General features: G+C 45.8%; 1 protein-coding gene and 1 long non-coding RNA gene across 2 annotated transcripts in view; one reads left to right on the top strand and one right to left on the bottom strand.

Annotated features, from left to right (window-relative positions):
* Positions 1-21,972, top strand: part of Casr (calcium sensing receptor) — a 76,256-nt gene that overhangs the window by 31,481 nt on the left and 22,803 nt on the right. Inside the window, exons 3-4 of the mRNA XM_076548816.1 lie at positions 14,642-15,069; positions 18,850-19,156. Coding sequence (XP_076404931.1) covers positions 14,885-15,069; positions 18,850-19,156 — 492 coding nt within the window. The 5' untranslated portion in view covers positions 14,642-14,884. The remainder of the gene's footprint in view (positions 1-14,641; positions 15,070-18,849; positions 19,157-21,972) is intronic.
* Positions 8,525-11,200, bottom strand: LOC143268114 (uncharacterized). Its single transcript, XR_013043726.1, has 2 exons — positions 11,113-11,200; positions 8,525-8,721 (listed from the first exon to the last, which is right to left on the bottom strand). It is a non-coding gene; the product is annotated as an uncharacterized LOC143268114 (long non-coding RNA).

Here is a 21,972-nt window from a genome sequence, read left to right as displayed (position 1 = left end):
GTGGGGTGGGGTGAGGCAGCATTCATTGTTTTTTCATATCTATCTTTTTTATATCGTATTTGCTAGTCTGGAGCACATAGCATAGACAAGATAGACCTGGCTTCCTGGCAAGGACAGGCCACTCTGACAGAGAAATGCCAGACAGAGGCACATAGCGCTGAGAGTCGGGAAGGGTTTCGTGGAGACGTGGATCGTGAGCCCTTTCTGAAGGGTGAGAAGGAACCTGTCAGTGGAAGACGTGGTTCAGAGGGCTGAGAGAGCATTCCAAAACCACAGACAGAACCTTGACTAGGCCCTTGTCCGTGTGTCTTCACAGACAGAACCTTGACTAGGCCCTTGTCTGTGTGTCTTCACTCAGGAGTCCTGCTGCTCTCTTGTGCTCCATTCTGATCTTTTCTGTTACTTTCTTATGAATAAAGTTATCTCACTACTATTAAAAAAAAAAAAGTTGGTGAGACGGCCCATGAAGAATTGGAGCTAATGGGATACTAAAGACTAAGGGCGTGTGGACTGGAGAGGAGAGACAGGTAATAAGTGCCTATGGGAGCCAGGCCCCTGCTGGCGAGTGCTCAGGGTCGCCAGCTGTAACCCTGTGTGACATTTTCAAGTCAGGGAACATCTCTGAGCTTCCATTTCCTGGAACCTGGAGGGTTTGAACTCGATGATTTTCACGATCCTGTGATTTCTGTGAAGCCGTCAGTCAGTGCCAAAAAGGAAAGTTTGGCAACTTCCGGCAGCCTGTTGGTGAGGCCTCAGTACTCTCCTGTGGAGCACCCAGGACCTCATAGAACAGAGTGTCAAGCAAGGCCACCCTGCGACTGTGACAAAGACAGAGCGAGCCACTCTGCTGTCGTGTCTGGGTGCACACAGCAACATTAGCATCATGCAATCAATGGAAACGACTCATGATTTTCCTAGCCTGGTTTCCCGAGAGTGGCAGCGGCTTCTTTACCTTTCCAACCCCAGCCTCGCACGAACTAGCCTTCCTTCCTTCAAGACAAGAGCTATTAAGATTGATTGACAGATTAAGATTGATTGACAGCTGCTTCTGACGGCATGCAAAGGCCAGCTTCTGTAAACCCTCCCACAAATCACCCAACACAAGCTCCAGTCCTCTATCAGGACGTTCAACCTGCAGCCCAGAGGCCATATGCATCCCGGAATATCTGTCAGTATATTTGTAGATAACAACAACATATCACCATGTCAGTGAGTTGGACTCCCCTGCAAGCCCTTTCTAGCACCTTCTTCATGAACTGCCACACGGCTGTCCTCTTCTGCCATTAGTAAGAAACCTAGTTGATCCAAGCTCGCCAGTGGTACAGTGCATGGCTGGAAGTGTGCCAGCGTGGGGCTGACTGTGCCAAGCTGTGCGTCCCTTCATGTTCCACCTCTTGCCTCAGCCTGTCCCCACCTGTCCCGGCAGCCTCTATTTAAAGGACATTGACTCCAGCCTGTCCTCTCTGATGGCTCTCCCCTAGTCTCACCACGAGGACCCTGCTCTGTGTCACGGGGTGTTAACTAAGAAGAAAATGAGGAAGAGAAACACAGGAAAGCAACTTCTCGGGGAGGTTTTCGGAGAGCAGAATTAAAACCAAGAGTGAGCGGCTCTCTCTCTCCTCTCTCTGTAGACACAGCTTATCTCTTGTGTGCTGCTACCCCCACCCCACCCCGATCTAGGTCATGCCTGGGCTGCTTGAGAAGTGGCATTTCTGCTAACCAGCCAAAACTCCATCAAGCAAACTATCCCTCTAGGTCATTTACTGGAAGGCAACCCGTATACATAGAACTGGCCCTCTGGGCACTCTCCAAGGGGCAGGTGAGTCAGATCCAGCAGCTTGATTTCCCCCTCTAGCCCAAAGGCTTTGCAGTGATGGGGGAGGTGTGTGTCCCAGCTCATGCTCCCACTCTGTTCTGTTCTTGTCAACAAACAGTAAACAAACCCAGGCCCCAGGTGCCTGGAGTCAGGTGACAGTCAGCAGAACGAGCTGACCTTCGTCCCTAACCACGGCCAGACCATCAAACTCATCCCTCCTATTGAGACTCCTGGTAAAATGGACTCCTACATTGCAAAAAGGGCCGCTGTCTCCAGGTCATTCATTGTCAGAGCTGGGTTGTCTGGTGTGTGACAAAAGTAGGTTTTGTGTCCAGCTCCATAGACTTGGGGGGCCAGTCAGCCTTTGCCATAAACTGCTCCTCCACTCTACCTTGCGACACAGAAACAATCATAGACGTTATGAAAGTAAGCCGGTGGCATGCTTGTATTTTAACGGACAATGTTCTTTACACCAACAAGTCACCCATGAGCTGTATTGAGTCCCGGTCTGATGAAATCAACACAAAGTAACCCAAAACTAGGAAAGGGCATGCCAACCTTTGGGTTTGACTTTCAGACAAGTTACAGAGAGTTTAGGAGAAGATCTAAAAATCAGTTTGGAAACTTCTGGAAGATGAAAGAAAAACAGGAATCGAGAAGGGGAAAATCAAATCTTATGTCAAAGGGGAGTGGAATCCATTGCAACAGCTCCCAACAAGGCCTCTGAGCAGCAGGGCCCCTTGTGACTTGGGGAGGCTGGTCATCTGCACTGATGCTGGCCAGTGGTGACCTCTGTGCCTCACAGAGGCCAGGAGCAGGCAAGGCAGAGAGAGCACACGGGTAAGCACAGAATGCAGAATGCTAGAAGGCAACCCTGATGGGGCCCTAAGAAGGACTCCTGGGAGGCCTGGTGGGGCAGGAAGCGATGGACAGGGCTTTGCAAAAGGGTCTGCTAAAAGTCCCACTTAAGAGTCTCAGGCCGTCCTATTTGGGACCAATGGATAAACTGTGAAAGAAAAAAAAAAAAAAAAATGTAGTCATTTTCCATAACTGAGAAAGGGATTTAATAATGAGATTCAAGTTACAAGCAGACCTCATGAGACTTCTGGGAAAGGGTGGAGAAGGGTGACAGCCTCACAGGTAAGTCCCTTCCCTTGGGTGGCAGCTTCCCTTGGCTGCGGCTGCAATGGGGAGGGGGGCGGGGGAGTGGAAGTTGCCTCCTGCGGGCAATAGCTGTGTTTCCTTAGCTCACAGAAATTCAGAAGGCTGAGGCGCCCATGCTTTTCTGAGTGGCTTCCTAGAAGGCAGTTTCACAGGGTTGAGCAGCTGGCCGCGCGACAGAGATTTTGGGGAAATTGAAGAGCGGGTTGACACCGTCAGGAAAATCTAGCGTCTCCAAGATGCAGTTTTTGCTTTGCAGAGTACACTGGGAGATTCCAGTGCTGGCAGGAAAAGATTCATTTAAAACAAAATAACAAAGAAGTGATTCTTGGATTCAGGCGGCTCTTTACGACCACGGGCGGATGGAGAAGAGATAATTTAGCTGAGATTCTCAGACATGAACGTGCATCAGTTAGGTGCAGAGGGCTTCTGAAAGCTCGGGGCCTCCCAGTTCAGTGGATGCTCGGGACCGGGAACCCACAGTTCTAACGAGTTTCCATGCTTGCTGCTGCAGCTCCAAGAACAGCATGCTAAAATTCACTGTCCTGCACCTAACCTGGTGACTGCAGCTCCTTAATAACATTAGCTTTCTGAAAGTGGATGTCCTTAAAGCTGCCGGGGCCGTGCCTCAGCAGCAGAGTGCTTCCCAGCGTGGCTAACGCCCTGGGTAAATTCCTAGTGCTGGGAGGAAAATGCTTTTCCATTTTCCATTTGCTTTTATGTCAGCTTTATCTAAGGAAGGCGCAGTTGGAACTTCCCTCCCTCAGGACTACCTCAGTGTTGTCACTAATGGAGACTGGTCATGGAGACCTCTGAGGTACTCCAGGATTTGGTTTCTCCATTTGGTTTGTTTGTTTGTTTGTTTGTTTGTTTGTTTTTGGGTGGTTCTAGGTACTCCTGAGAAAATCTGGAGAGGCCAGCTAATAAGTCTATGATTCTTTTCTGACAGGGAGATAGGTTCCTTTAAAACTGGGAACAATATTCAAAACGAATTTAACCAAGAAATATGGTTCCTCAAAAATAAAATCACACTCAGTTTTACCAGTTTCAGTGTGGGATATTTGGAGATTAAAACACCAACATAGATTCCAAAAGGATTTCCCAAGAAAGCATACAAACTCACAGGTAGGCATCGGGATGTGGGCCGCAATCTGTCACATTGTGACATAGAGAACAGGCACATGCATGCCCTGAGATCTGCCACTCATGATTGTTAGCATGCCCTAAAAGATGGCAGGAAGAAGGTAGAGAGGGTCTACAGGATAGTAATAGAAATCTCTAGAAAAAAATATGAAATAACTTGAAGTTTCTGAAAATAAAGGCCCTTGAGTTGCTGGGCCTGGAACAAGGAAACTGATTTGATTCTACCTCTACAAAAATGAGCATTTTGTCTCTGGGGTTTTTGTTTGTTTGTTTGTTTGTTTTTGTTTTTTCACTGCAGTGATAACCAAGCCAAAGAAACAGCCTTAATTTTAAAAGAGATGTGATTTTTATATAACTTTTCAAGCAATGTTTATATATTCTTTCATAATTTCATACACATATAAAATAGACTTTGATCCTGTTTCCCCAAATAGGAATATGTGATTTAAGGCCTTAAAATTCTGCACAAAGTTAGTGACATTTCCATATGTCAAATGCCTTACATTTTCTTAGAGGTCTTAGGTGGAAGTGACAATTGAAAGATCTCAAATGCCCTTTAGAGAAGACATGAATGAGTACCCTGTGCTCTAGTCACATAGTAAAATATACCGCAGACAAAACCATGCTTGCAGTGAAAACATATAGTGAATTTTCTAAAGTGAAACAAAGTATCAGAGGATTATATACAGTATGGTATCCTGTTACAAAGTTCAAAATAATAAAAATGCTCCAGGACTTTGGGGGATACAGGTAAACAGTGTAGAAATATATAAACAGCCGGGCGGTGGTGGCGCACGCCTTTAATCCCAGCACTCGGGAGGCAGAGCCAGGCGGATCTTTGTGAGTTCGAGGCCAGCCTGGGCTACCAAGTGAGTTCCAGGAAAGGCGCAAAGCTACACAGAGAAACCCTGTCTCAAAAAACCAAAAAAAAAAAAAAAAGAAATATATAAACAATATAACAATATAAAAGAAGGCAGATAATTAAAAATGCAATCTGGAGGAAAGTGGGTGGAGTTAGAAGTTATTCAGGAAGTGAGGTAACCCAGGTTCAGAAAGACAAACAGCATCTGCAGAACTGAACCTCAAACCTCTAAACCTCTAACGGGAGGAGGTAAAGGGGCCCACAACACTGGGGATCAGAGAGGCTCTCACGAAGGGGAAGGAAGGAGACATAGAACAAGAAGAAGGAGCCAAAAGTGTGGCAGGAAAAGGGGTCAGGGAGGTGAGAACCAACCACCAGGAAACATGTCTGGAAATCCATATGCAAACCTGTTGTTTTGTAAGCTAACTTTTAAAAAATAAAGTGTAGAGCCAGGTGGTGCCTCAATCCCGCACTCAGGAGGCAGAGGCAGGCAGATTTCTGAATTCGAGGGCAGCCTAGGCTACAGAGAGAATTTATGTAGTGAAATCCTAAAACTATCTTTTAAAATAATGGTTGGGAAAGTGGGGAGGGCTGGAGAGAAGGCTCAGCTGCTAAGAACAGCAGCTGCATTTCCAGGAGGCCTGGGTTTGATTCCCAACACCCACATGAAAGCTCACAGCTTTCTGTAACGCCTGCTCCAGGAGACCTGACATCCTCATCTGGCCTCTGAGAGCAGCAGACACACATGCGTTGCAGACATACATGCAGGCAAAACGCCCATACACATAAAATAAAATAGGAGGAAACCTGTTTTAAAAGGAGAAGACACATTGAGTAACAAACCTAAACCATCTGTGTCTGTCTGGGTAAGCGCACTGTGACTTTCAGAACCTCTTAGCCTGAGACCATCCCTCACTGCTGGGGCTGTGTTACACAATGGAGAAGAAAAGCAAACAGGTTCCACATTCCCACATGGTTGCGTCTCACTAACATAGTAAGCCAAAGAAGCCAGACACAGAAGACGGTAATCTAAAACTGAGGGAAAAGCTTCCTGTTGGAGAGCTTGCTGAGCGTGTGTGCGCAGCCGAGAGGGTGGAAATCACAGTTCCATCCACATGAAGGTCAAAGCTGGAGAAGCCAACCTGGTGGTGGAGGTCAGCCCTAGTCCCACCGGGGGAGCATCGTGACTGGGGAGACCTGGGCCAGACTCTGAGATTCTGATTCTAGCTCTTAGCCTGAAGCCAGCTCCACAGATGTTTTCAAATCCACTCATGGTTGTGCCCAGGTCTGATGTCTGCCCTATTTCAAATAAAAGTTTACTTCAAGGGACAGTGAAAGATAAAAGGAGAAATATAGGCAAAAATGAAATGGAGATGTGAGGCGATATCCACAAGCATAGATTACCAAAACTACATCTGAAGGCCGTGCCATATAGCTAGGCAAAAAAAAAAAAAAAAAAAAAAAAAAAAAAAAAAAAAAACTCTTTGGCTTTCATGTTTAATATTTGTGTTCAATATTTTTAAATTAAATTAAAAATTATTTAATAATTTTGTTCAGCCATTTTTGATGTGTGTGAATGTATGTGCATGGGCAAGAATGTGCATGCGGGTACCTGCAGAGGCCAGAGAAGGTGCTGGATCCATTGGAGCTAGAGTTACAGGTAGTCATGAGTCACTTACCATGGGTGCTGGGAACCAAACTCAGGTCCTCTGGACGAGCGCTCTTAATTGCTGAGCCATCTCTCTAGCCCCATAAACATTCTCTTAGGAACATTTTACAGTACATCATTTCTGTTTTTAAAAGTCATATAGGCTGGTGGAGCATGGATGTGGTGGTTTGAATAAGTATGGCCCCCTCTTGTGTTTGAAGGCTTGGCCCATAGGGAGTGGCACTATTAGGAGGTGTGGCCTTGTTGGAGAAGATGGAACCTTGTTGGAGGAACTGTGTCACTGGGGGGCAGGCTTTGAGGTCTCAAATATGCAAGCTCTACCCAGTGTGGTACACAGTCTCTTTCTGCTGCCTGCCGATCAAGATACAGAACGCTCAGCTCCTTCTCCAGCACCATGTCTGTCCACACATTGCCATGCTTCCTGCCATGATGATAATGGACTAAACCTCTGAACTGTGAGCCAGCCCCCAATTAAATGTTTTCCTTCATAAGAGCTGCCATGGTCATGGTGTCTCTTCACAGCACTAGAAACCCTAAGACAGAAATTAGTACCAGGAGTAGGATATTGCTATGATAGGCCTGACCATGTTTTTTGTTTGGAGGAATGTGGACTTCAGGAGTTTGGATTAGGAAAGCAATTGAATGCCTTAAGCCGGGCTTAATGAGATATCCCAGTAGGAACATGGAAGACAGTGGTGCTAAGGGTGATTTGAACTGTGGGGCCTGACTCAAGAGGTTTCAGAGAAGACTTTTAGTGTGTAGCCTAGAGATCGTTCTTGTGATACTTTGGTGAAGAATGTGGCTGCTTTTTGCCCTTGTCCAAAGAGTCTGCCTGGGGCTAAAGTGAAGAGTTTGGGATTAGCTCCCCTGGCAGAGGAAATCTCAAAACAGCCCAGTATTGACTCTGTTGTGTGGTTACTAGTAGTCACTCCTATGAAGATTTATAATGAAAAGGAGCAAGCTGAGCAAGGAAAAATACAGGACTACAGACTAAGAAAACTGGGCACCAGGAAATGGAATAGAACTAAATCCTAAATTCAAGGAGATAAACGAATTAAGAAATGGCATGGAGGGACTGGTGACCTTGGGGCAAGACCCCACCCAGCTGAGCTTCTAATTTCTAAAAAGGAGTTAAAGATGCAGAGTTTGGAGTTTGCCCCGCTGGTTTTCAGTCTTGCTTTGGTCCAGTATTTCTTCCCTATATTCCCTTTCCTGCATTTTGGAATGGTAATGTATATCCTGTGCCATTATATGGAAGTATGTGATCTGGTTTTTTATTTTGATTTTATAGGGGATTACAGTTAAGAGATTGCATGACTCTCAGCAGAGACTTTGAACTTTGGGCTTTAAAACAGTGTTAAGACCATGAGAGACTATGGGGACTTTTGAAGTTGGACTAAATGCATTTTGCTTTATGTTATGGCTACAAGCCTGTGGGGGCAAATGAGTGGGATGTAATGGCTTGAATAGGTATGTTCCCATGAACTCAGGTGTTTGAGCTTGGCCCCTAGGGAGTGGCACTATTAGGAGGTGTGGCCTTGTTGGAGTAGGCGTGGCCTTGTTGGAGGAAGTGTCAGGTTTTAAGGTCTCCTGTGCTCAAGCTAAGCCCAATGTGGTACACAGTCTCTTTCTGCTGCCTGAAGATGGAGATGTGGGACTCTCATCTCCTTCTCCAGCACCATGTCTGTCAGTACATCGGCATGCTCCCCGCCATGATGATAATGGACTCAATCTCTGACGCGGTCAGCCAGCCACCCCAGGTGAATGTTTTCCATTGTAAGACTTGCCGTGGTCATGGTGTCTCTTCACCGCCATAGAAACCCTAACAAACACAATGGGGTCAGCAAAGAAAACCACGCCCCGGCAGCCCACAGAAAGTCACACATGTTTATTTCTCTTAATTTCACAAGAAACAATCGAAGTTCAGAATTCCATCAGCACGGTCTAATCACCCTGGGTGTAATAAACTCTTCTTAGAATTTTTAAAGGGTTTTTTAAAATATGTTTCTATGGCATAGGCTGGAAGGGAAACACGATGCGGTGACTCTATGGTTCATGATTCGTGGCCTCCTAGTAGGGAAGAAACAGGAGAACTCTTTGTCCAGGGCAGTAGATTCGTCATAAAAATAACAAAGAAATACAAATGGGAGGCAGGAATTACCAACCGAGGATTGTGCTTAATTTAGTGGTGTACCTGCAGTCCATTAAAATGAAAGACAATCCCATAGGGAGTAGATTTGACGCTGTAACTGAGAGAAGCTTAATCTTCTAAGACTCACACTGGCAGTTTTAAGAAATGTTACAGTAACTCACCCAGTTCTATCTAGGGACTGGGCCACCTGCAGAGTCCATGCCAGAAACCCCATAATATTTTCTACTCTTAAAATTCAGAAGCAGAGAGTCCTGATCATGTTTTAGCCTTGAACTTAGACACCTCTCAACTTCCATTGAAATTTTTCCTTTTTTTTTTTTTTCCCCTCTGTTTTCTTGAGAGCATCATGAGCTTTTCCTACGCACTTGTGTTTTGGGCATGCGGCATGCGGATGTGCACCCAACAGTCATACATGCAGCCTCCACCTTGCAGGCAGAGCCAGGACTGCCTGTCAGGACTCTCCGAAGGCAGAGTGGATGAACATCAGCACCCTCACCCCGCTCCTCTCCTTCATCTGCTTCCTCTGGTTTCTCTCTACGGTGCTCCATGTCCTAGGCTCTCCTCCCAACTGTTCATTGTCTCCCTCCCTTCCTGTAGTGTTTTCCCGTGACTAACAGGAACCCAGCTCAGCTGGTTTTTAATCACGCTCCTGTCCTTGCATTTTTCCAACTCAATTAAGCCATTACCAGGGCTAAATGAGGCATGGCCTCTCCAAAAGTCACACCTGTTGTCAGGGAGATTGGGTGCAGAGGCGGGGAGGGGGGCGGGTAGAGGACTGCAAAAGGTGTGCAGCTGGCCAGCTGGAGGCGGCCGAGTGTGACCCGGCGGTTTGTGCTCCCTCCCTACAGCGCTGAAAGAGACTCCATTGTAAACCAAGAGATGTCCGGCCTTGGGACAGAAGAAATGCAGACAGGACCTAGGACTGGGGACAGTCATGGCTGATGGGGGATGGTCACATTGATGATGGCAGATAGGATGACCCTCCCCAATTCTTAGGCAACAAGTGTGTATAGAAGCCTTTACCGTGAACGGTCCTCGGCAAGAGTTAGGAAAGCTGTAACCAGAGCCAGGTACACAAGTTTGCTGATCGTTATTTGAACTCTCGGAGTTATTTTTTCCTGTTCATCCTCACTGACACATTATCCTTCCCACAATGGTAGTTCAAACTGGTTGTGCTCCACAGTCCGTGGGACAGAGAACAAAGATTACAATAACCAGGGAGAAATCCAGGTGCTCAGCCTCGAAAGATAGGTGACATCCATTGCAAATCAGTTCGGCTTTGTAAACATTTTTTTCCTCCATATTCTTTCATAGACGATCTAGAAATTCTATTTCTAAAACTCCGAAATTGAGAAATTCTAGTTTTTGAGTGTGCCGTGCCTTAACTCTATGTAGATGTTTTACATTCAGAAGATCTGTGCCTCAGTTTTCTCTGGTGGACAGAATCATTTGGCTGGAGAATTAATTACCCAGCTTCCAGAAATGTTGAAACCAAAGGGAGGTAAGAGAGGGCTTGCTTTACTTTGGTGAAAACTGAAAGTCGAAATGTTGGTGACCAGCCTGTCTTTATCCTCAGCCACTTGATCTGGACTGTGGACCTTAGATGAGCCAAGGACTTCCTATTATTTTTTTCACACAAAGGCAAGTTCAATAGATTTTTTTTTTTAAGTATCCATTCAGATTCAGGTTCCCTGTTCAATGCTGTAGATGCAACTGAGATCACGAAGAAGTCCTGCCCACAGAGTCCTTAAGTCATGTGGGGTGGCTGCTATCCCTGTTCTGTCTGCAAGCTGCCCAGCCAGACCTGGTCTGTACCAGCCACATTTTAGCCACTCACTTAGCAAATATGTGTGTATCATCCACTAAGTCTCAGATGTGGTACTTGGTGGTACTTGGTGGTACTTGGTGGTACTTGGTGGTACTTGGTGGTAGACTACAACAATGAGAAAGAGACAGGCCCTGTCCCCAATGTGCTGGGCATCACTCAAAACTGTGACTCAATTCATTCCCAAAGCCATCACCAGAACCCATCACTCGGTCTGTGCTGGCTCTGGCCTTCGTTCTTAATTCATTATAATAATTGCACTGTTGTGATTATAATGCAGTTTCTGTCTCCTGTCTCCTTTTAAACCATGAGTAGCTTGAAGGCAAGAATTTCACATTTCTTTCTCTAGTGTCTTACACTAACAGAAAGGAAGCCAAAAAAAAAATTCCTGGAGTGAATAATCACCCACCTAGAAACCCCATAGCCCAGTCTGCTCACAGCTCCCTCCCACATCTCTTGGGTAAGGAACTCAAGGAGAACTCACCTGTCTGTCCTGAAACACCCTTCCTGACATCCTCCTCATGGCGAGGATCTGCTAAACCATGGAAGCAACTGCTTCCGCTCTGTGTCTGCCAGTCAGAAAAAAAACAAAAACAAATATTAGCATTGGCTTTGTGTGTGATGCTGCTTTGGAGGAAGGCAAACAGAACTGATGTGATTTAAATGGAATACACTTAGTGTAAAGAGAACAAATGAGTCCAGGATGGGTACTGTTAGGAATAATTAGTTAGGAAAAAATGCAGAAAAAACGGAGCCTTCAGCAAGTCAGAAACGTGTTTCTCTGCCACAGGAGGGGCAGGATCAGTCCAGTGGTGACATTCTGCTCCATGAGAGTCTTCACCTGCAGGGCCAGCATTCCCTAGAGCGTGGCTCCAGGTCCCAGGGGGACCTCAGCTGTCACATCCACCTCCACGCAGCAGAGCAAGGGAAGCAGAATCGGGGGGTGAGGAACCCGCTCCACACAGCCCAGCCAGGCTTGCAAAGATGCACTGCAAAGGGCCAAAGCTGAGACTGGAACCCGAGGATGGTGGGACAGGCCCCTAAGCCTTGAGGCTGAGGCAGGAGACTCTTGAGTTTGAGGACAGCCTGGGCTACATAGGGAGTTCTAACAAGACCTGTTTCAACAACTAAGCAGCAATAAAAATTCCCTCACACTGGGAAGGCAAGTTAGGGGGAAAAATGTATAAATTCAGGTAAGAAAAAAAAATTGACTTTAGATGCCCTTGGAAATTTGGTGAGTTTCCAATTTGGGAGAAGATGGGAGAATTAGGTGGATTCTGGGGGGATTTAGGAAGAAGGTTCCACGGTGGTCCTGTGTGAAGGGTGATCATGGGAGGGCCGAGAAACAAGGATGAGTCCTCTGCTTGTTTCTTGGTGGGTAGGAAATCATTTTCTGTAATATAAAACAAGCAATTTGGGGGGGGGGGGAGCTTAGGGCATGCTAGGATGAAGCAGCTTGGGAGGGACATCTGGATGAAGATATCCACTTGACAGTACAGTCCTTGGCCCTGAACTTGAGAAAAGACTACATTGATATATTGAGCCAACATCAAAAAGCAACCGGTATTTGACCCCCCCCCCAGGAGGGATCTGCTGGGATGGGCACAGCACAGGATTCCCAGCAGGCTGATCAGGCTACAGCAGAAAGCTTCCTCAGAATCTGTGACTGATCTACGATGAACCTGAATCCTTTACCACAGGGATTCTCATACCTCTTCACTTCTCACCACTTTTTCCTGAAAAAAAAAAATTGATATGGCTTTAGGTATATAGACATATAAAATAGTCACACAAATAAAATCTTTACCAATAATAAATCAGAAATAAAGGTATCTAAAGTAGTTACTTAACGTTCTAGTTTCATCTTGTTACTATGAAAAAACAAAAACAAAAAACCTCACACCTTTAATACCAGCACTTGAGGCAGAGGCAGGAGGATCTCTGTGTTCAAGGCCAGCCTGGTCTACAGAGCAAGTTCCAGAATGGTCAGGGCTACACAGAGAAACCCTGCCCGCCCCCAAAAAGCCACTTAGAGGAAGAAAGGGTTTATTTCATCTTACACTTGAAGATCAAAGTCTGTCACTGAGGGAGGTCAAGCCAGGAACGTGGACAGAAACCATGAAGGAGTGCTGCTTACAGGCTCCCTGACAGGGTCATAATTAGCCAACTTTCCTCTACAGCCCAGGACCACCTACCTATGAAGGGTGCCATTCTCAGTGGCTGGGGCCCTCCTGCACTAATTAATAATCAAGACGGTCCTGTGTGGATATACCCACAGGGAATCTTATATGGGCAATTTCTAAATCAAGACTCTTCTCAAATAACTCTAGGCTATGTCAAATTGGTAATTAAGGCTAACTGAGAGCCAGGCATGATAGTGCATACCTTTGAGTATGAGGCAGAGGCAGGGGGGTCTCTGTGAGTTTGAGGCCAGCCTGGTCTACATAGAGAGCTCCAGGCCAGCCAGGCCTATAGAGAGATCCTGTATTTAAAAAAATAATACTATAAGACATTTAGTATGCATATAATTTTAACATGTATTAAAGATAACAGAATCTGCATATTAATAAGATGGGTGTGCTTGTTTGTTTTTACATAAAAAATTAAATCTCAGCTAACAACGATGCCTCATCTTCAATGTTCTTGAGAGTTCATTGATACTTGATTTATAATCATCAATGTCGAGCATGCCACTTTCTATAAATATGTGTTACAAAATGACAGAAGTCTATTTAGGACCGTTTCAGAAACTGTTGAAAATTTTCCCCAACCCCACACCAAAATCTGTCGTATGTTTGTTTGTTTGTTTTAAGACATTCAAGTCAGCAACTCGAATGGCAAAGTTTCAAGATCAAACCTTCTGACACAATACAATCTGAAGATACAATGATTGGATACATGCCGAGGAACAGCAATAGGGACATATTAAATACATCTGTTTTCCTCTACTAAACCCTTATGTTTAAGAACAGAAAACTTCGGTTGTTTAATAAAACACTGCAGCTCATACACATAATCGCCTTAAAAGAAGGCCTTCCTGGGAGCATTAGAGTGTCACCTAGGGTGATGGCATGCTAGCACCAAAGTACTTGTGTGTTCAGAACCAAGGCTGAGGTGAAGTCACATGACACAGCCTGGCTGGGCAGGTGCGACCAGAAGCACCTCAGATCCATCATGCATTTGATTTGGAATTAATTTCTGGCCAATGTTTCTTCATAAAATCTTTATTTTCCTTTTAAAATTGAAGGGGGAGGGGAGAGGAGTTGGGGGAGAGTATGTTTGCCACTGGGCAGGTTAAGATCAAAGGACAACATTTCAGAGTCCATTATTCTCCGCTTTCAGGAACTGAACTCAGATCCTCAGGTCGTCAGCTTGTGTAGCAAGCACTTTTACTCACTGAGCCGTCTTGCTGGCCCTTGTCAAATTTTCCAGGCTCCCCCACGTTCAATCGCATGACCTGCTATGTTACAACCCACCACGTAAGAGGCTGTGTTTGGTACGAACTGTTCTTAAAGACCTTGCAAACTCTTACCTTACAAACTGGGAACAGAGATCTTAACTAAAAGGGGTGAGGCTATCAAAAGAAATGAGGAATGAGTGATCTTTTCTGACATTTTTGCTTGATCTGAAGTCAGATTTAAACTGAAATGTAACTCGGTCTGTGTTTTCTATAGGAACATACAGGGAATAAAGTATCATTGGTATTTTGAACTGAAGGAGCTGCTACTTTGGGGACATTTCCATGCATCCTTCATGCAGAAAGATGAGTGGTTTACGGTCAGGGGCTGCAGAGCAGGCCACGTTTATGGGTGGCCTCTTTAGAACGTGGCCTCTCAGAACTGGATACCGTCCTTCTGCAATGTGGGCGACTGAAAGTTTCTGTGTCTCACACACAGTTCAGTAAAACTGTGATTCTAAGCCACAGAAATTCTGAGCTACCTCTGTCATGGTACTAAGATGGGATGTAGGTTTGCCTGAATCCATTTTGTCTCTCTCTCTCTCTCTTTTTTTAGAAAGCATCTGGGGCAGTCTCTACATGATGTCGCTTCTCAGGACTGGAGGACCACCCACCCTACACTTCTGCCATGGAGAGGGCAGAAATGGAGAAGCAAATGCAGTCACTTCTATTCCGTCATTAACCACTCTGTAGACATGTGTCCCCACCAGAAGGCGTGAACTGCACCAAGGGGGGGGGGGTTCTCGTGCCCCCAGACCACTAGCACCTTTGATTGTCCCCCTAGGGAGAAGGCAGAGCCATGGCACCTTATAGCTGCTGTTTGGCCCTCTTGGCTCTCGCCTGGCACTCCTCTGCCTATGGGCCTGACCAGCGAGCTCAAAAGAAGGGGGACATCATCCTTGGGGGTCTCTTTCCTATCCATTTTGGAGTAGCAGCCAAAGATCAAGATCTGAAGTCAAGACCAGAGTCCGTGGAGTGCATTAGGTAAGGCAGGCTGCATTGGGGGTCTGTCCATCTCTGGGTGGATGGAGAAAAGCTGCCCTGGACCCAAAGGAACTTTAAAAACCTTTTTTCCGCTTGGGTTATCATACTGAGGCGTATTGCCTCCTCCCTTTTCTTTCTGTAAAGAAGTCTTTTTCCAAATAAATAAAATGCCAAGGGTATCCAAACACCAGGCCTGCCTAGAGCCAATCATTTGGTAGCCAGAGAGCATCATTGTCCACCTAGTGACCGCATCTGGCAGCATGTTGCTCAATGCCAAGACCAAGAAGGAGCTGAGCAGGGTGGTACATACTGCAATTCCAGCAAAGACGCTGGAGGATTGAGAGTTCCAGGTTACATAGCAGGACCCTGGCTCAGTAGCAAGACCCTGGCTCAGTAGCAGGACCCTGGCTCAGCAACAGGACCCTGGCTCAGTAGCAGGACCCTGGCTCAGTAGCAGGACCCTGGCTCAGCAACAGGACCCTGGCTCAGTAGCAGGACCCTGGCTCAGTAACAGGACCCTGGCTCAGTAGCAGGACCCTGGCTCAATAGCAGGACCGTGGCTCAGTAGCAGGACCCTGGCTCAGTAGCAGGACCCTGGCTCAGTAGCAAGACCCTGGCTCAGTAGCAGGACCCTGACTCAGCAACAGGACCCTGGCTCAGTAGCAGGACCCTAGCTCAGTAGCAGGACCCTGGCTCAATAGCAGGACCGTGGCTCAGTAGCAGGACCCTGGCTCAGTAGCAGGACCCTGGCTCAGTAGCAAGACCCTGGCTCAGTAGCAGGACCCTGACTCAGCAACAGGACCCTGGCTCAGTAGCAGGACCCTAGCTCAGCAGCAGGACCCTGGCTCAGCAACAGGACCCTGGCTCAGCAACAGGACCCTGGCTCAGTAGCAGGACCTTGTCTCAAAAACACAGACAAATATAGAAGGTAACAAGGGCTGGGAATTTCACCTAGTGGTACAGCCTTTTCTACAATGCACTTGAATTCTATCCTCAACACTGCAAAATGAATGAATGAATCCATTCATCAGCTGAGTGATTAAAACTGTGTAGAAGGAAGTCCGTTTTGGCTCTTGTAAACTGTCATAGAAAGTCTCCCTCGGACCCAGAAGCTCCAGTGATCTGTAAGTATAGGATGCTTCCCCTTTTTCTGTTGTTCACCTTTGACACAGGAATTTAGTTAAGAGAAACAGTGTAGCCACTAAGACTGCAGCAAGCACTTTCCAAATACAGCCTGCTGCATTTTGAAACTTTTTCTGTTAAAACATCTTTCTCATAAAAAGCAGAGCCTCCTTCCTCTACCCGCTTGCCCACACTACCCACTTTTGACCCTGTCACAGATTGCTTAGGTATCTTGAGGCCTCTCAAAACATCTGAAGACAGCTAATAGGTCCCCCTAAATCTTTTCTTCTCCAAGCCCATAGTCTCCGTTTTCCCGTCAGCTCCGCTTACACGTGATTTCTTTTAGGCCCTCACCGCTCTGTCCCCCAGCTGTTGCTCTCTCCTTGACTGTGACCCTTTAGAATGTGGCTTCCAGCCACAGCTCTGTAGTAGGATGTGATTGCCACAGAGTCACCTCGATTAGCTGGGAGACACCTCAGAAGCCATGAGCTCACATCACAAGTGACTCAGCTCCTCAGCGAGCAGCGCTTTCCCTCTGCACCTTGCGGCTTCGAGAAGGGTCCAGCATTTCACCTTGAGCTTCCTGGAAAATAAAGTGAAAGATCGACGACATTATCCCAACAAAAGTGGATTTCTGTTCATGCAATCAGGGCAGCCAGTGACGTTTTCACATTTTTTTTCTCATGAATATGGAAAAAAATAAGTGCAAAATTGTATTAATATTGACTGTATTCTTCAGATGCCCCATGTGGACAAACACTGTCTGAGTTGTTCCTTATGGAACAGACATCAAAAGAAACAAGGGGCTTTCCCTGGAAATGTATTAAAGACAGCGAAATCAGTACAGCAGTGGTTTTATCCAAAAAAAAAAAAAAAAAAAAAAAAAAAGCCACTTAGTTACATTTTAGTATCTCCTAATAATCTTACAAGTGTGAAAAGGGTAATTAAATAGCGAAAGAAACTTGAAGTAACCAGGTAAATTTCACATTGAGGGTTAGACCAAGAACTCTGGAACCATGACCATCTGACCATCTGGTGGAATACAGTGAGTCAGGATTCTCCTCCTGTCGCTGAGTTTGAGTCGTGGGCCCACAAGACAGAGGAGGAGCCTGCCCCATGTGAGGGTTTTTCCGCTGGACCCCCATTCACTGAGGCACCACATTTATTCATCCTTCACCCTCCCAAGCCCGGGAGAAGGAGAACTGGTACCATTTCTTTGTTGACTTAGTTGATTTTTATTTAAAATAACTTTCTTTGAAAAGCAGTAATGATCATTTTCTAAATAGGAATTATAAATTAGCCCAAAGCATGCAATTCCTTTCTTTTCTTTCCTTTTCTCTTGTTTTTTTTTTTTTTTTTTTTTCAACATAGAGTATCTCTGTGTAACTGTCCTGGCTATCTAGGAACTCCCTTTGTAGACGCAGTTGGCCTCAAACTCACAGAGATCCACCTGTCTCTGCCTCCCGAGTGCTGGGATTAAAGGCGTGTGCTACCTCTGCGGGACAAGCATTCGGTTCTTAAGGCATCTCACACCCCATCTGTATGTGGTCTTCAAATACTTATTTATCTACAAAGGGTTGACTCTGTCTGCTACTTTAGCCTCCAGGAATGTCTATCACAGTCTAAATCTGCGACAAGTCTGCAAACCTGGGCTTGTTTTCAGGCTCCCACACACTAATATCCTGATCTGGTTTACGGTCCCCTGGTGACTTTTCTTTTTTCTTTTTTTCTTTCTTCTTTTTTTTTTTTTTTTTTTTTTTTTTTGGTTTTTTGAGACAGGGTTTCTCTGTGTAGCTTTGCGCCTTTCCTGGAACTCACTTGGTAGCCCAGGCTGGCCTCGAACTCACAGAGATCCGCCTGGCTCTGCCTCCTGAGTGCTGGGATTAAAGGCGTGCGCCACCACCGCCCGGCTAATTCTTCTTCTTCTTTTTTTTAATTAAGAGATTTTCTATTCACCCTACACACCAACCACAGATTCCCCTGTCCTCCCTCCTTCTGCCCCCCCCCAGCATTCCTCCCAACCCACCCCCCACTCCCACCCTCTCCAAGGCAAGGCAGAGAAGTCAGCAGAGCCCGGCACACTCAGTTGAGGCAGGTCCAAGCCCCTCCTCCCTGCACCAAGGCCACACAAAGTAACCCACCATAGGCATCTGACTATCCTAGCTGTCATCATAGAACCCTCATCCAGTGACTGAAGGAAGCAGATGAAGAAATCCACGGCTGACTTTTTTTTTAAGGCAAAGACTTGCTATGTAGCCCAGGGCTGGCCTGAAACTCACGACCTTTCTGCTCCAACCTGCCAAGGGCTGCCACTCACACAGGCCTGCACCGACACACCCAGCCATGGCTTCCCTTCACTAAAATCCTTCAACTAGCTACTGCGAATTTTATGCTAGAGATCGCAGCTAAAAATTATTCAATTAAGTATCAAAATAGTCCTTTCTGTTATTGTCCCCTAATTCAAAGGGACATACTTGCTAGGAAATTTGCCTATCTCGTGACACCTTTAAAGCCAGCCTTATTGGAAAATGTCGTCTTCTGTTTTCACACAGAGGCTCTTGAACCTCAAAGGCAGGGTAACTCAAGCACAGCCCAGGTGGCCCTTGCGCTAAAAGCTGACCAGGGCCTCCCACTGCTTACTCCGTGTCTTCCTTCCAGGTATAACTTCCGTGGATTTCGATGGTTACAAGCCATGATATTTGCCATAGAGGAGATAAACAGCAGCCCTGCCCTTCTTCCCAACATGACGCTGGGCTACAGGATATTCGACACCTGCAACACCGTCTCCAAGGCCTTGGAGGCCACCCTGAGTTTTGTGGCCCAGAACAAAATCGACTCTTTGAACCTGGATGAGTTCTGCAACTGCTCAGAACACATCCCTTCGACGATTGCAGTGGTGGGAGCAACTGGCTCGGGTGTCTCCACGGCAGTAGCCAACCTGCTGGGCCTCTTCTACATCCCCCAGGTACTGATGCCTTCCTTTCTAAGACATATTTTTTATTATTTTTAAGAGTGTGTGTGTGTGTGTGTGTGTGTGTGTATGTGTGTGCGCGCGCGCATGCGTGAACGCGCATGCGTGAAGGTATGTGCATGCATGCCAGTGCCTTCAGAGACCAGAGGTGTCAGATCTCCTGGAACTGGAGTTTCAGGTGGTTGTGAGCCACCCAACATGGGTGCTGGGAATCAAACTAAAGTTCTCTCAAAGAACAGTTCAGCCGGGCGGTGGTGGCACTCGGGAGGCAGAGCCAGGCGGATCTCTGTGAGTTCGAGGCCAGCCTGGGCTACCAAGTGAGTTCCAGGAAAAGCACAAAGCCACACAGAGAACCCTGTCTCGGAAAAAAAAAAAAAAAAAAAAAAAAAAAGAACAGTTTAACCACTGAGCCATCCTTCCAGTCCAACTGGCATCTCCTTAGATGGGCACCAGAGGCAGAGAGGAGGAGAAGCAGGTTTGGAGAGTCATGTGCTAACAATGTCCTCTCTGGCTTTCCCTGGGCACAAAGGTAGTCACAGCAGTGTACCATGAGCGCCAGAAGTCCCTGAGACCTTCTCTGCTCCTCCAGTACTCGTTTAAACAAAGCTTACAAGTATACAACTTGATCTTTTTTTCCTGTCATTTCCCAGTTCACTCCTTTAGGAACTGACATTCTATTTTTATCAAAAGGAGTAAGGTCCTATGATGTGAGTCTCACCGTTCAAACCAAAAATATCTGCCCCTAATTCTGATCCCTCAACATTTCTTCTTCCCTATCAGAGGGAAATAAAGCATGATTCCCCATAAAACAGAAATGTAAACACTGTCCCGCACATTCTGAAATGGAGCGTACTCTAATTCCGCCAACAAATATTTACAAAGTGTGTATGAACAAACAGTCTCCATCCTGCAGGAACTCAGCCTAGGCGGGAGGTAGATGCATTTTCAAATACCAATCATTCACCAAAGCAAGTATTTTATAAGCATTGATTCAAAGTTGTATTCCTCCTCTACCATACCAAACGACAGCCAGCTCTAACTGCCATTTTATTACCTGATTTTCCCCTTTAGCGCTATGGCCCATCAAGCCAACCTTTCTTGGAATTAATAATTATAGATCTATTACATCACTTTATTGTAGTGAGAATTGCAAGAAGTTTAAATGTCCATGTCCATCAGCTTGGTTGTGGTATTAGCATTCAACTGTAAATTAAAGATCAGACTTGGATTTTTTTTCTAGTGTTTAATATTTGAAATTCATATGAATAAATTCCCATTTCTCTTCTTGCAAAGGGGTCTGCTTCTTTGCTGACAGCCTCAACCCTTTTGCAGACATGTAACAACACAGGCATTCTTGTCATTGTGGACAGAACCCTTACTTTCAGGAAGTAAAGATGTTCCCCATAAGAAAGCCCTGTCTTTGCCATTTTTGTGCCAAAATGCTTTGACCCAGTCCCCACCAGACACGTTGAGCATGTTTAAATATGTGCAGCATTGTTTTAAATGCACCGGGATCATAAGTTGTTATCCCATAGCCAAGTGGTAGAAGATGGAAATGGCAATAGATTTTTAAAAAAGAATGTGAAGGGTGGAGCTTCATTTCTGCTTGGCTAGAATGAAAGACAAGAGTATGAATGTTGAAAGGGATAAGAGGACTGCTGTGGGCTGCGGGTAGTGATGTACACACTGGGAGTGAACTCACACATAGTGAGTTCCTGTGCTACCTACAGAGTGATACTCTGTCTCAAAACAACAACAACACCTATAGTGATTATCAGTCAAATTACTGTGTTCATCTTCATCAGGAGTTCTTTGCTGTGGCTTCATGTTAGAATCCCTCAGGGAGCTTTAAAAAAAAAAAATCCCTCTGCCTGGGTCCATCCTGCAGACATCATGGTTAAAGAGACGAGGATACAGCTTATCTGGAACTTTGATGCTTCCCCAGCGAGTGGCATTGCAGAGCCAGGAAGCGGTGCTCTGTGGGGAGGGCCACGTGCCCGGCCCTGTTACTTACATCAATCATGCCACCAAGAGGCTGTAACAAAAAAGACCAGCTGGAAGAAACTGGTCAGAACAGGTTTCCGAATTATCCACGTAGTTTTCCCCCTCTGTCAAGAAAAGTTGGATGTGTTTTTACGGCCTTTTCTTTGAAGGAAGGACACTGAGTGACATTTACTTGACTTTATAGGTGGTCAAAATTATATTAAATACATTAAAAGAATATATCCTTGAGAGATAGTTTGGGTTTTAATTTGTATCCCTTTATGAACATTTTTGTTTCTTTCTTTTTTTTTTCAAAAGAAAATAAAGAAATAACCAATGATGGGCAGATATTAAAGATGGTAAATTTTGTCCTTGCAAAACCCTGACTCTGTAGCCAGTTTTTCAGATCTACAAAGCTTTCAAAAATTCATAACGTGGGTGTGGTGGTGATCTGGCTAGGACATCTGTCACCCCATCGATCCATTCAGCTGATCAGGCTGGCTAGGCAGATGTCCCCTTCCTCCCTCTCCACTCCATATACATTCTTCCCGAAGCTGTTCACATGGTCAAGGAGGACCCTCCCTGAATAGAGGAGGACCAATCAGTGGGGGGGGGGGGAGTTATGTATACAAGTAGCTGTGCTCCCCAGCTAGAACCTCCAAAGAGGCTCTCAATAACTAATAACATGTACACAAATCATTCCCTCTAACCACCTAGATCCTGAAACTCTGTGGGAGCAGGAGGGGATTATTCAGATTTAAAAAGGTGTCAGTTTCATATTACAGCTTCTAAGATCAAAACCCTGCCAGAGAAGCTATGCTTGCCTT

Source organism: Peromyscus maniculatus, chromosome 12, assembly GCF_049852395.1.
Source record: "Peromyscus maniculatus bairdii isolate BWxNUB_F1_BW_parent chromosome 12, HU_Pman_BW_mat_3.1, whole genome shotgun sequence".
In the NCBI taxonomy this organism is placed as follows: Eukaryota; Metazoa; Chordata; class Mammalia; order Rodentia; family Cricetidae; genus Peromyscus; species Peromyscus maniculatus.
The sequence above is the reverse complement of the archived record's forward strand: the minus strand, read 5'-3'. Positions and strand labels throughout refer to the sequence as shown.